Source organism: Heloderma suspectum, chromosome 2, assembly GCF_057233095.1.
Source record: "Heloderma suspectum isolate Gila_16-S chromosome 2, 16-S_ref, whole genome shotgun sequence".
Taxonomy (NCBI): Eukaryota; Metazoa; Chordata; class Lepidosauria; order Squamata; family Helodermatidae; genus Heloderma; species Heloderma suspectum.
This window is the reverse complement of record NC_139459.1, coordinates 200,154,560-200,169,739: the sequence shown is the minus strand read 5'-3', so window position 1 is coordinate 200,169,739 and position 15,180 is coordinate 200,154,560. Positions and strand designations below refer to the sequence as shown.

At 43.6% G+C, this 15,180-nt stretch overlaps 1 protein-coding gene across 1 annotated transcript; it reads left to right on the top strand.

The window, feature by feature from the left end:
- The first annotated feature begins 86 nt into the window (after window positions 1-86).
- Window positions 87-10,652, top strand: LOC146353774 (uncharacterized). The gene is made up of 4 exons (XM_084837247.1): window positions 87-213; window positions 4,043-4,130; window positions 6,475-6,684; window positions 10,017-10,652. The coding sequence occupies exons 1-4, from the start codon at window positions 163-165 to the stop codon at window positions 10,187-10,189; spliced, it is 522 nt and encodes a 173-aa protein (XP_084693373.1). The 5' UTR covers window positions 87-162; the 3' UTR covers window positions 10,190-10,652.
- The last annotated feature ends 4,528 nt before the right edge of the window (window positions 10,653-15,180 follow it).

The window sequence follows — 15,180 nt, the reverse complement described above, 5'->3', positions numbered from 1 at the left end:
GATTGGTCGGTTCCTTAATATAGCGCCTGAGCGAGCCGCGTGACGCGCGCGCCCCCCTCCGGAGTCGCAGCTGCGCCGCTGCCTCCGCCGCCTTGGGGAAAAGATGGTCGTGCGGGGGTGACCCTGAGGGGGAGGACCGAGGGGCGGCCCTGTCGCCCGGGCATGGAGGCGGCTGGGCTGCAGGAGCCTCCAGAGCGTGCCCTAGACCAGAGGGTGAGGAAAGAGGCAATGAATGGAGGAACAGTTCGGTGTGCGGGGCGGAGAACGGGTGCGGGGATGAGAGAGAGGTACCCCGGGAGTTATATGGCAGGGAGCGTAAAAGGTCCTGTAACTGGGTCTGAAGCATGAGGGAACGTTTGGTTACTTTAACCGAGACAGTCGTCATGGGTAGGATGATGATAATGATTCCTATACCGCCCAATAGCCGAAGCTCCCTGGGCGGTTCACAGCAATTATTTGGAAGTAAGGCATTTAATTTCCAGCGGAAGGAGACATGTTTTAAGAACAGGCTGCAGTTAAACTTTCTTACCCCGCCGCCTGGGCTATCGAAGGCGCATTTATATTGACTGGGTTGCGTCAAGGCATTGTCATGTTTACCCACTGAAATCTGTGGGGCTTGAATTAATTGCCCGCGCTGTTTAAATGGGTCTGCTCTAAGCGCGGCTAAGTCTGGATCCAACCCATTCTCTGCTCTGTAAATAACAGCTTTTTAAATACTCCTTGTTTTGGATGACCTGAGGGAGGATTCAAATTTCTTGTCGCCGTGGGAGTGAAAAGTCGTTATGGGACCTTCAAGATAAGTGTAAACAGGTGCCAGTGAAGCAGGGGCTACATAAAGTGCTGGAATACACCCCCACATACACACCGCAAGCTTTTCGCTAAGTAGCAAAGCATGTTGTTAAAAATGTAAATTCACTGTAGTGCCAAACTACTGTTTATGTGGGGGTAGTGATGGCTGGTTTGCTGCTGCCTTCCTGAGTGGGCTAGATTAAATCTTACAGCCCAGCAGTGTTTACTTGGAAATGCATTCCATTGGTTTCAGTGGGGTTTGCGCCAAGTTATTCTGCAATCCTATACTCCCTTATTTGCGAGGCCCCATAAGTACAGTGGGAACTCTTGAGTAAACACATATCTGATTAGGCAGGCACTTGTCTGATAATCCAGAGCAGCTGTGCTTTCCAGAGGATCAGAAGTGGCAGGGGAACTTACTTGCTATGTTGTGTGTCACATGTTCTCCAACAACAAGGTAATGCAACCCAGTTTGGCTTCTGTTGGCTGTCTCATGTACCACCTAGAATCAAAGTCCATCTTCGCTAATAAAAATATGACCATGCTTCTCTTTACTTCTGCTCTGTCTCACAAGGGACTTGTGTGTTCTGATTAGATTTGGAGACAGAACCGAGTAACCACTAGACTTTATCTTAAAAAATGGAACAGTTGTTATTTCTTTGTCCCAGTAGCTCTGGGCGAACATCAGGCCTGTTTTTTTTTTCTTCCCCCACCCTCTACCCACCCCTCATTTTGTGTAAAATCTAGCCTGTTGAAGAATTCTGGACAACTCAAAAACTTACAGCTTTTTGACAATTTGGTCTTAATAAAAGCCTTACTGAATGGTGACTTGTTTTTCTTCTAATGTACCAGTACATTAACCCATAATTTTTCTCTGCCATTCTTAATCTTTTCATTGGGGAGCTCACAATAAGCTTCCAAGAAACCTCAGGATCCTCTGAAATGCAGTATGAAAAGATGGCTCTAGGATCTTGTAGCAGAAAAAGTAGTTCTAAAAGGAGTGCTTTAAGAGGTCACCTAATTCATCTATCCACACAGTAACAAGACTGAAGCTGCTCTTGAGGAAACTTGGGCCAAACTCTTTACATCCTCATGTCCTAGCCCAGCCTTCCATAACCTGTTTTCATGCTGGCTAGGGATGATGGGAGTTGCAGCCCAACACATCTGAAGGACAACTGTCCTAGCCGCAGTGACCATGATAGATAACTGACTTTTGTGTTCATGACAGCCTTTTGCAGATTTAAGAACAGGCCCCTTTCATGCTTTGCCCTTTTCATTTTTTAAAATCAGATATAACATTTCCAAACTCTTTGTCCTTTACTGTGTTCCTTTGAGCTCTCTAGCACATATTTGGGGGCTGTATAACACATGACACTAAGCTTGTCAATAGGAAGCCTATCAATTTTTAAAAAATTAGTAGCAAACACGGGGAGGGGAGGTTTAATCATTCCTGCCCCGGCATGGTCTTGGTGAAAACTGTCCCCCTGCACAGTTATTAGCTCCAGAAAAAAAGTTCCTGTTGCCCACTCCCCCCCATTGCCTGCTATTGATTTAAAAATACACACAAACGGACGAGCTTCCTAATGTTTAGCGGCATGTCTAGCTTGGTCCTGACTTACTCAGTTATCGAACTGCACCAAGAATGTACTTGAACACAGTTGTGGCAGTCAGTTTATAGTTTCTAGGCAAGCTGACTGTCATGCTAAGCGATCTACAGTCCGTATGACCAAAATGGTTGTATTATATTGGGTGTGTAGGGGTGAACCCTCCGACAGATTGGTGGAGTTACTCTGATAAAATGGAATATTCGTGAAATTCCAACTTCCTGGAGAACAAAATTGTCAGAACGTTTGCAGTCCAGCATCTGAAAGAGAAACAAGCTGCCCTTGGGCTACATTCACCAGAAAGAAGTCACCAGCGCACCCTTTGCTAAGAAAATACCCCTTTCCTTTATTGCTGCACATTGGATGGTTATAGGTGTAATAGCTTCATAGCCAGACCCATGGTAGCTGAGGTTTACTGCAGGGGTGGGGAAATGGCAGATTGGTATCTACTGGTAGATCTCTGGTTGACTTGCGGTAGGTCAACAAGCATTTCTGACTTCGAACTGTTTACCAATAGCAACAACTAAAAGTCTGTGTCTCTCCTCTGCTGAAATGAAGAAAACTTGGGGGGGGGGGGAACCAGGAGTGGATTTTTATGTGAAAAGGTTAAGAGCTCAGTTCTGGTAATGAAAACAAGTTCCTGAGCTAAATGTATGCTCAGAGGTACCCTTTACTGTTCTTTAATTCTAAGTGTATGTCTGACTGAGATGGTAGATCTTGAGGATCTAGACCCCCCCCACCCCGAAAGTAGGTCTTACAAACCTGAAGTCTGCCCATGCCTGCCCTAAATCTGGGGAGGGCAGAGGGAATGGGCAAGCCATTGTAAGTTAGGCATGCCTACATCCCACGGAAATTAGCAGATCTAGATAAAGTGCATGGTTGCTTAGGCCCAAAGTGGGAATGAGATGTCCATACCTTGACAAGACAGTAGTGAGTTAGGTGAACAAATAGCCTGTGTCTGGGGCATCCTTATAATTCTGGAGAAATTACCTACTTTTTGTGGGCTTTTTTTGCATCTCTGGTGTCTCTCCCCATCTTTGATCTCAGATTTCTCCTTTTATGTTCTGCCAGTTCTTGAACCTGGGGGGTGGGAGGAAGGAGCATTATCAAATGAACAGTCAAATTTGACCAATCAGGGTAGAATATTTTGGGGTTGTGTTTTTTTTTGTTCATTAGGATAAACTTAGCAACATCCTACTTTAGAAGCAGACTTTCTGCTTCAGAGCAGGAAGGTTGGTTTGTGTGATCCTTTGCAATATCTTCCATTACCAAGTCTGAGGAAGCAAATATTACAGTGCCCTTGTGTACCTGGCAGAAGGAAAAGCCACTTCCTTATGACAGGTGTTGGGATTGGTCTCATGAGGTTTTACAGGAGGATGGTAATAATTTCCAAGCAGATGTTGGAAGCCATTGCCAACCAACCATGTATTGTTTAAGGTTGTAATAGGGACATTAACCTAGAAAATATACACAAATCGTTCAGATGCATTTTGTTAATAGCAGCATGAAACATAAAACAAAAATCTTTCAGAAAGAGAGATGGTAACCAAAACCTCAAAAGTAGGATAATTTATTTCCATCTAACACTCATGAGGATTCCTATAGATATGAACCATCTGACTTCTTAAACAAGCATTTCTGCCCTGCAGACAAAGGTTGATGGATCCTCCTTTGCTGGACAGAAGGGAGTTGAAGTGGCAAAGAAGGTGAAGACTTTCAGCTGGAGGCCCGGAAAAGGTATTTGGGAGGGGGATGGCTGAGAGGTTCATCACTTTGCATATGAGAGATTATCGTGTTCCTGGAGGAAGACTCCATAGCAGAGTAAGAGAATATATACTCTGCCTGTCTCCTAAGTACAGCCCTGTAAGAGGCCTTGGGTAACAAGGCTGGGAAAGAGAAGAGCTAGCAAAGCCACTGCTAGTGAGTGTTGGTTTAATGGACCACTGGTCCTGTTCAGTACAAGGCCACTCCTTATATGAAAAATGAAAGTGCTGGTGCTGTAGCCCAGAGATGTGAAGGCCCGGGAAAACCCCAGAAAATTTAGGAAAAACATGTTTTTTCCCCCCCAGGGATATTTTTTCCTGAAAAATTGAACAGCTTTGTATTATGAAATACTTTATTTTAGAATTTAAGACAAAGTTATTTATATATTGCTACCCAGCCTTTACTCCCCACAAAATAATAGTTGAAAGCTATGTAGTAAGAACAGTTTTATAGGAAGACTTGAGATGTAACATGTCTGGAAATAATGAAGCCCTGGCGAAAAATTTTTTTTAATCCTCTCTGAAAGATTCCCAGCATAGTTAGTTTTTTCGTTCCTTATTACAATTATTGTTCTAAAGTATATTTTATTGATAGACATTTATGCTAAGTTTCCCAACATGTGAGTAGAGTCACCATTGTGCATTCTTGACAGCATGGGTTTTGTTCTATAGAGATCTGTGTTTCTGATGCTGTAGCAGTCATTTAATGTAGTTCTTATCTATTCAAACAATAATTACAAATTTACTAACTGAGTTTACTTTGAAAAGTTTTAAGATATGATAATTTTATGAGTAAACCAAGTCATACATAAAATAACTTTAGGAACAGAAAGACTGCTTTATGTTCCCAAAGCAGCCCTCCCCAACCTGGTGCCCTCTGGATGTTTTGGACTACAGTGCCCAGCATTCCTGACCGTTGGCCATGCTGCCTGAGGCTGGTGGCAGCTGAAGTCTGCAATAACTGGAGGGCACTATGTTGGGGAAGGCTGTCTTAAAGCAACAAAGTGACTTAGATCTGTAAAGAGCGCAAAAAAAAAAAAAAAGTATTGCTTATTTTTCAGTTTTTCCAAAATTTCCAATTTTTCTGAAACCCCCAGGAAAAAAACTGTTTTTTTTCCATGGCCTCAGAATTTCTGGAAATTTTACATTTCTACTAAAGACAGAATATGCAAATGCTGCTCTAAAGAGATGGTGACACTAAAAAACAGGACAGGTAGTGCTCTAGCTCAGCCTTCCCCAACCTGTGTCTTCCAAATGGGCTACAACTCCCAGCATTCCTGACCATTGGCCATGTTGGTTAGGGCTAATGGGAGTTGAGGTCCAAGGCATCTGGAGAGCATCAGGTTGGGGAAGGATGCTCTAACTTACATTTATATCCCACCTTATCACAAGTCCTCGGGGTGGCTAACAGCAGTTTTAAATCGTGGGTAGGGTGGGGAAAAAGAAATGTAGGTACTAGTTTTAAGAAACAAACACTCCCACATACAGAGAACAATGTGTTTTTCTGAACATGGTGTTGGAGAAGGTCAGCTCCCAGTTGATCCAGAAAGAGGTGTGTGCATTTGCCTCCCTAAGCTCTGTCCCAGGGCTGTTATTATTTCAAGGCCATTGTGATGGTGTCAGCAGAGTAAAGAACAGCTTGCACACAGTCTAGAAATTTTTTTTGTTGTCAAGGATGTAGGCAAATAAGAATTTGGGGGTAATTCAGCAGAATTTATGGTGGGTTTAGAAAGTATACAAGATAAGGTTAAAGGAACTATATACATTGATCTCTGAGAACAGAAGACCACAGTGTATGAATATATAATATTCAAATACATATAAAGAAAGGGTGCAGAACCTCCAGCCTGTGGGCCTAATATGGCCATGAGGGTTGCCAGAAGGCCATGCCCATGTCCCCTTTCCTCCAACCACTGACAGTTTGGTGGTTTCCCAGCTTTTGTCCCTCCCTTCTCAATCCTAAAAGGCTGAAATGCCTCTCCTAAGGCTTAGTTACTGGCAGTAAAAGCTTTAAACTAAAATATGCTGGTATTTTTTGTTTTTGGCCCCGGCCCTTTTGCCTTCAGCCCTGCCTGTTTTGGAATGTGGCCACCAAGTGCTTCGCCTAAGTGGAATTTGGCCTTTGGGCTGAAAAATGTTCTCCACCGCTGTTATAAAGGTTGCTGCAAAGAAGATGGGTGGCAGTTGTTTTCTGCTGCCCCATACAATGAAACAGGAAGAAGGTGGTATATAACTTTAATACATCACACTCCCCTGGTTTATCAGTGACTTTCACTGTTCGATTTTTCAACATTTAATGGTGGCTTCTTTCTTTAAAGGCTTGGCAGAAGGTGTGGTGGAGAAAGTGACTAACCCTCTTGAGGATATTGATGACCGGGAGTCAGACCTTGACGACTGGGAATCTGGTGGTGAAGACTGTAGCATGTCCACCAATACAACTTTTCCTGAGATGAAAACTACATCTCAGTATGAGGAAGAGGACTGGGACAAAGAGCTGGCAGAGAGTGAAAATAATAACAATCCTTATGGTAGGTGGTGACCTCTGTATGCGTTTTTTGAGCAAATGTTGGGAAGCCAGGGGTCTGGGAAAAGGTACATTGTGGAAAAGTATCTCTGGGAACAGACTCTTAGCACACCAGTCCAAGTATTTCCTTGGTAGTCCCCCAGGTGAGAAAAATAGAAAGCAGGTTTTACAAAGCACTTAAAAGAGGACAAGGAGAATGACTTGTTGTTAAGTCGTGTCCAACTCTTCGTGACCCCATGGACCATAGCACGCCAGGCCTTCCTGTCCTGCGCTCTCTCCCGGAACGTGCTCAAGTTCATATTCATTGCATCCGTGATGCTATCTAGCCATCTCATCCTCTGCCGTCCCCTTCTCCTTTTGCCTTCAGTCTTTCCCAGCATCAGGGTCTTTTCCAGGGAGTTACTATATCCTTGGGCTGGCTGGCTGGTTTGATAGATTCAGACTCATACAAGTTCCGTTTCACATATCATGTAGCCGAAAATTTGGGTTTGTCACTAGATAGAGAGCTGCAGCCAGCCCTGGCTTCTTGCTGAGTCGACCTCTTGGACACATGTGTGAATGCAACCAGCACCTTTGTAAAGGCATTGCTTTTTCTTGTTAGATGTTCTCCTATTGCTCGTCTATCTCTGATCCACTCCTTATAGATTGTATAGATTCTTCTGTATAATGTAGAAGAGTCTACCTTAGGAGAACTCATGTTGAAAATGACCTATTGGACCTTCTGTATTAAAGGAAAGGTTCCTCCTGTGCAAGCACCGAGTCATTACTGACCCCTAGAGGGACGCTGTTTTTCCTCGGCGTTTTCCTGGCAGACTACAGCGGGGTGGTTTGCTATTGCCTTCCCCAGTCGTGACTACCTTTCCCCCAGCAAGCTGGCTACTCATTTTACTGACCTTGGAAAGATGGAGGGCTGAGTTGACCTGAGCCGGCTACCTGAAAACCAGCCACCGCTGGGATCGAACTCAGGTCGTGGGGAGAGTTTCGGTTGCAATACTGCCGCCTACCACTCTGCGCCACACAAGGCTCTCCTTCTGTATTAAAACCAGGATCAAAAAGAACTGAAACGATGGGTGACTGAGGAGGGCATGAAATGGTTCTGATTTTATCCCAATAGTTCTCCATAATCCAATTATAACAGCGCCATCATTTATATATACTTCTGCCTGTCTCTAGGAGACAACCATAATAGTGTGTTGAGAAGTATCTTATTTAAAAGCCAGCTCTGTCTTTGTTAGTCCAGTGATGATTTGTTCTTTAAACCATGCTGTTAGCCAATTAAGACAATTAGCATAGAACTATAAAGCTAAATTGGGGACTGCTAAGGCTTTTTCCTTAGTTTTGTGCACTGTATTAAAACTCTCTCTGGCTCGGTTTGACGACTCATTTTCCATAGATGTGGAAGAAATTTAAAATGTGGGTGGGAGGGCTGTGAAACTAAAGGTTCAACTGCAAGAAATATATATTTCCCCATCTCTTCTCCTTTTATCCTTTAGTTTATGGCATAGCACTGCACTGGCTTTCCTGTGACTTGTCTGTGACTCTGTCATTCTCTCTTCTTGCCTTAAAGAGATACTGGTTCTTCAAGGTTAAATGGGCGATAAATACAGTTTTTTACACACTCTTCATAGTGCATCTCTACTTAACAAAGCACAGTGAGGGCCATGCATGAGGCTTTCTCATACTCCCATCTAGCTTTAGAGCTATGGATGTTTAAGCTAGAAGGGAGACAGAGAGCACACCTCAGGTAGTCTCAGTAGTGCACGTCTGTTTTAAACCGGCAGTGTTGACCCATATGCTGCAGTTATCCAGCCTCCCATTACTGCCTGCCCAGATAGTAAATATTTGATGGATGTGTTTGAATTACAGATGTTCTCTTAATAAGTAGAATCAGATCCATTGTGAGATTAAACACTTAGTTCTTTTTTTAAAGGAAACTGTAATGATACTAACCCACCGTGTTTCAGAATGCAGGACAGAGTTTGGTGTGAAAATAGGGGTGTTTCAAGAACACAAGGGCATATTTGAGAAACAGAAGACTGGATTTCCAGTAATTCTAAAGAGATCGAAAAACTGTAACGGGCATATTTTAATTATTAGAAGCCTCTTCCTAAGAGTATTGTAACACTCAAAGGGACAATATATCTGTTTTTCTAACTGTTAAAGTTTTATTATAATTATAGTTGTAATTCTTCATTTCTATTAATGTTTATTCTAGAAACTGGGGGAAAAAAGCACTTAATAGACTACTGAGTTAGTGGGGGGAAGAATTGTGTACTGGTGCTTAGGCAGTGGACATTTTCCAGTCCTACCGTTAGCATTATCTTTGTGAAAGTTGTTCTAATCAAATGAACGGGCTGGGATGCCGTTTGTTTTTATGTGAAGTGCTGATGAGCACATGTGTGAAGGGGAATGAGTTAGTAAGTGGCAGAAGAGTTTATGTTGTGCTGATGAGTAGGCCCTAATTCACCTTGGCTTATAAAAGGAAAGCAAGTGTTGCATAGGTCTTGGAGTGGGAAACACTGGATTCTCTTGCAGTGTTACTTTACTTAACTTCTCAGATCCACCTTTCATTGTCTGTAACATAGATAGACTTTTATAAGTTCTGTTCTGTAGAAGTAATTTGACATACCTGGGCAAAGGTTGCAACTGAATCATAGAATAAGCACTGGTACTGATAAATGCTCTAACATTTAATACTGTTCTTGTGTGTATATTTTGCTTTCTAATCACATTGGTGCAAGGAAGAAATCTGTCAGCATGGTTGTAGGGGTTGTTATAGAGATAAAACGGGTCACCCTCAAGTACAGAATTCTTATACAGAATAATAATAAATACTTCAGTCAGAAGTTAGCAGGGCCTTACGACCAAGCATGGGTGCTTAGGATTAGGGACGGTTCGCACGACATGACATCCCACTGTGGGTTATTTAATCCAGGGTGAGGATGCAGTGTGTGTGGGGGTGTGTGTAGCCTCCATTTTGCATATCCAACCCCTGCTTGGGTGAACCTGGCAAGCATGGGTTATGCAAGGGTTAAACAAGAGTTAAAGAAACCTCATATAACCCTAGAACAGCCCATGGGTTAAGCAGGAGTTGTTTAACCTTTGCATAACCCACGCTCACTGGGTTCACACAACATGACAACCCCCAAGTGGGGGTTGGATATGCACAGTGGTGTCTGCAGGCTCTATGGCTCATTGTGGGTTAAATAACGCACGACAAGCAGTGCTGTGTTGTGCGAAACAGGTCTTACAGTATAAATCTAATGAAACAAACAAAATAGATACAAACTACTAAAATATTCTGTTGACCTAATCATTCCTAAATTACCTCTTTAGAATTTGAAGATGTTATCCATTGTGGAAGTTTCTTGGATCAAAATCCAGCAGCATTATGCTTAATTCAAGACAAGCCTTTGTACAACCCAAGCTTGCACCATGTAGCACCACTGACTTTGAGGCAACTAGAGGTTAGACCGGTGGACGGCCAGTTCGATGATGCTGTTGACTGAGGCTTTCTCAGCATAGGGGCTGACATGTTAACTTCTAAACTTGATTCCTCCATGAAGCTGATCTGAGAATCAACACAACCCCCTTTTGTTCTCTGAAGATTTTGCATTTGAGAATGACTGAATGACATACAAAATTTTTGGAAACTGGAGAATCTAACCTTTGGAGCAAGACGGATGATGACTTTGTAGCACTTTTTAGTTTCAACAGTCTTGGAAGCATTTTGAGTTTTATTTTAAAGTTACTGCTAGTAGTAAGCTGCTTGTTACTCTCAACTGTGCAATTTTAATTGTTTTATTCAGCATGAATAGTCACAGTACATATTTATTTTCATGTTATAAACTCGCATCTTAACTGCTGCAGTTTATTTTCTTGTATGCATTTATTCTGACCTTCAGCATGTGGAAGGATATATCTTGATGGGATCACTTTGGAAGAATACAGGCTGTTTGATTTTGTACCTTGTGCGTGTGTTTCATTTAACATACAAATGTGGGAAAGTGCTGATTCAACATAACTGCCTAGCACCTGAATGCTTATGTCCACCTTTCACTGATTTATTTGTGCATATTTATAATGCAATCCTATGCATTTCTACTCAGATTTAAGTTTGTTTATTTTTATTTATTTATTGCATTTTTATCCCACCCTTTAGCCAAAAAGGGTCCCAAGGTGGCTTACAAAGACACTGGCTTACTCTATTGTGAGTGTGTATAAGACTGCAGTCATAGGCCCTGTTCAGATGCACATTGGGGAAGGGTGGTTAGGCTAACCACAGTGCATGGTGGTTTCTGTTAACCACCATGAGTGCTACTGCCACACCTGCAGGTAACCATGTTCTGCAACGTAGTTAAACTAACCATTGTCTAATCACCCTCCCTCCTGCAGGAAGCCACAACCATGCATCCCCGCGGCCTTTGCACTGTCTGCCATCTTGGTGCTCGGTGGCTACTACTTTGGCCGCTCTTGCCACGGAGCTCTATGGCAGCCATCAATTTACCACGGAAGCTGTTCAGACATCATGCTAAGCCATAGTAGAGTCCACTAACTGTCTTGCAGCAAGTGGTCAGTGAACATGGTTAGTCCATGGTAAATAAACTACCATGGTTCGGACAGACGCTTGTTCAGAAGTCACATTAAGCCAACATGGTTAGCTCAAAACTCCTAACCATCATGGCTTAATGTGATGTCTGAACAGGGCCATAATGTCGGTATTTTCAGCAATGGCAAGATAGTTCAAGAGCTAATTGATGATTATCACCCCCATGTCTCTAAGCAGTGATGATTCCAAGTTGTCCTCATTCTGTCAGGAGAATCAAAAAACTTGAATTGGCTCTATCCGGACAGGGAAATGTTCTGACTCTGTAAGATACATATGAAAAGGAAATGGTGGGATTCTTCTTTGAAACACTAAAGATAGCAAGTACACTGTCTGCCTGTGATTAGAAATTCCACCTTGCATGAACTTTCCATTATTGCATAAGAAGTGCTCTGAAAAAGTAGGGTAGCCTAGGGTGAGGCGTCATGGGGAGGTCTCAGGTCTCATACATGTTTCTTCAATGCACCCAATTCCTGGAAGTAATGAAGGACCTGAGCTGACCCTGTGCTTTTCCTTATTGCAGAGGTGATGGCCCACCAGATATTGTTAGGCGATCACTCCCATCATTTCTGGCCATCGGCCTCACAGGTTGGGGCTGATAGGAGTTGGAGTCCCAAGATCTGGAGCGCCATCAGTTCCCCACCCCTGTTAGTTGTTGTTCAGTCATTCAGTCGTGTCCGACTCTTCGTGACCCCATGGACCATAGCACGCCAGGCCTTCCTGTCCTGCGCTCTCTCCCGGAGCGTGCTCAAGTTCATATTCATTGCATCCGTGATGCTATCTAGCCATCTCATCCTCTGCCGTCCCCTTCTCCTTTTGCCTTCAGTCTTTCCCAGCATCAGGGTCTTTTCCAGGGAGTTTTCTCTTCGCATTAGGTGGCCAAAATATTGGAGCTTCAGCTTCATTATCTGTCCTTCCAATGAGCACTCAGGGTTGATTTCCTTTAGGATGGACTGATTTGACCTCCTTGCAGTCCAGGGGACTCGTAAGAGTCTTCTCCAGCACCACAGTTCGAACGCATCAATTCTTCGGCGCTCAGCCTTCCTTATAGTCCAGCTCTCACAGCCATACATTACTACTGGGAAAACCATAGCTTTGATTAGACGGACCTTTGTCGGCAAGGTGATGTCTCTGCTTCTTACTATGCTGTCTAGGTTGGCCATAGCTTTCCTCCCAAGGAGCAAGCGTCTTTTAATTTCATGGCTGCAGTCACCGTCTGCGGTGATCTTGGAGCCCAAGAAAGTAAAATCTGTCACTGCTTCCATTTCTTCCCCTTCTATATGCCAGGAAGTGATGGGGCCACAATTGCAGAGCCTGTGCAGATAGTGCCATGTACATGGAGAAAATATTCACGGCCTCTAGGGGGCAGCAGTAATCCAGGCCATAGTTTACTTATGGCCTGCCTGTGTTTCTCAAATAATAGGTCTTTGCTCTTACAGAGTGCAGCAGCAAAGCCATATAGTCATCAGTGCCGATCAGAAGATGCCAAGCAGGGGACATGGTGCTTTATTCAGCCCACGAGTTATTAAAACATCATGAGTTTTTGAAACTTGCAAGTTTTGTCTGCTACTAAGTGATGAGAGTGAGAAACGCAATGAATAGGCCCCTTCCAACCTTACTATTCAATGATTTTACAGTTTGATAAATGGAGCCCTGCGCGGACCAAAGCGCACCAAAGCCAATCCCTTGAAAAAATCGGGTAATCCTCCATTCACTTCTCCTCCCGTTGTCAAGAAGAAACCCCCCATCTCTGTCTCTTTCATCTGCCCTGCGTCAAACTTTATATTGTAAACTAGTTGGGTCAGAAACCTATTCTCTTGTACTTTGTAAAGTGCCGTGCACATCCATGGTAGTATAGAGATAACAGGAAAAAGCAGCATTATCCTAATCAGCCTTGGACATTTTATGGTTGCTGAGGAAAGTGAGGTGTAAGAACATAATGACACACAGGATAAAATCCTTGTTGCATCCCATGCATCAACAACTAGGGGATGGAACTGCAATCCCCCAAACACCATCTTCTGGAACCTGCCAGAAAGGTAAGGAGGGAATCATTATGAAAGTATGCCTCCATTTCCCACCCTAACTTAAGAAGATCCAGAAGGATGCTATGACCGGTGGGAGAGGTCCAGGCAAATCCACAGAATCGAGGTGCATCCAAATAGAATGCTTCTAGCACTAGCAGTCAGAAGGCATTGTGCAGGTATTCTGTCTTTTTCTCCTTAATGCTGGGGTTTCCAACATGGTGCCCATGGGCACTGATGCACTCGTGGACACCCATGTGGCTGTGGCCACAGCTCTTGGCATGCAACAGGATCCCTGCCCTTCCTGATTTTTTATTTTATTTCTTAATTTTTTTAAATTCAAAACTTATTTTTTTTAACCGGATGTCTGCTGTGCTGCAAAGTGAAATGTTGCCCTCCAGTGCCATCTTTATTTGGGTAGAAAAGAGTGGTTTTGTGTTTTGGAGCTCAGACCCCACTTCTGCCTTGTACTTAAGTTCTTGGGCAAATTATGTTTCTTTTAATCTCGCCATTTACCTTCTAGGAAATGAGTATTTTGTGACCAGCCATGCCTACTACGCCCAGTCATGAGTAGAAGATAGATCCTCTGTAATTTCCATGGCGATGGCACTATGAAAGCTTCATCTGGAAGCATCCTCACACTTCCTTTGTCTGCCTCCCAGAGAAGGTCATCAAAGGCAGATTCCATATGGAAACCGAGTTTGAAGCCAGCCTATCTAAATAATCAGTGTTATACAACAGTCCCTGGAGCTGCCCTGCCACCACATGTTCAATCACCTTGCCCTAGAATAATAACTTGGAGAACAGGCAATAGTATTTAGGTCTTGGTTTTCCATATGTAGGGAGTTTTTGATGAGAGGGTGCTTCCAAAGAAGAGATAAGTGCATTCTGATCTGGCAGAATCCATGCGAGACATCTGCTTCAGAAACATCATAGTTTAATGGGCTATAAAGTGATACACACTTCAGCAGAACATCTTCAGAATATTGTAGTGCTTTTTGTTGTGGCTACTCTTTGAACTCTTCCCCCCCCCCCCCAAGGTTCATGTTTTTCTGTTAATCTCATGAAATACTTAATGTCCAGGGATAATTGTGGTATGTATATCTTGCAATTTACCTTCTTCCCTACAAAAAAAGTGGATGAGGAGGTTCTGTCATTGTCAGTTGCCTGGTAGGTAAGCTGTTGCATGATGATCCTGTTTTGCTTGCAAGCGTCTCAGTTGCTCTCTGCATCTCCAGCTGTAAAAAAGGGGCATGCAAATAATTTCACAAGATGGGAAGGAAATGCTGAGGGCAGCAGCTCTTCGGAGACAGCTGCTATTCCTGGGGATTCCAGTCTAAATCCTTGAGTCTCAAAGGTCACTTGATTGAGCAGATTGATAAGTTCCAGCACTCCACAATGGAAATGAAAACCACACAGTTTGTCAGGGACTCTGGGGCTTGAACTTGGAATCCTGTGGTTGGAAGCTAGGAGCTAACTGAGGGGGTTGTGTCTGTGGTGTGTATGCTCAAGCCCCAGTGCCCCCTTCAGGCTCAGATGGGAATGTGGGCATAAGGCAGCAGCCCTCTGATAGACGGGCATCTTGAAGCCTCTGGATTGGCCATGCCTGGTGTAAGTACTAGGAGCCTGGCTTTCTGCCTCTGTCAGCTCAGGAGAGCAGTACCAGTTGCCCCTCAGGCTCAAGCTCCCTGCTTCTCCACTCCTTCCAGGCCTAGACTGCAGTGTAGCGGCCCCTTGACCCCTGCCAAGAATACACCCTCAATGGGTGGAGTTGCAGTGCAAACTCTTGGAGATGCACATGTTAAAAGTTGAGAAATCTAGATACTATATGCAAATATATGAATCTGCCTTTACGCTGCGGCCCTTCTCT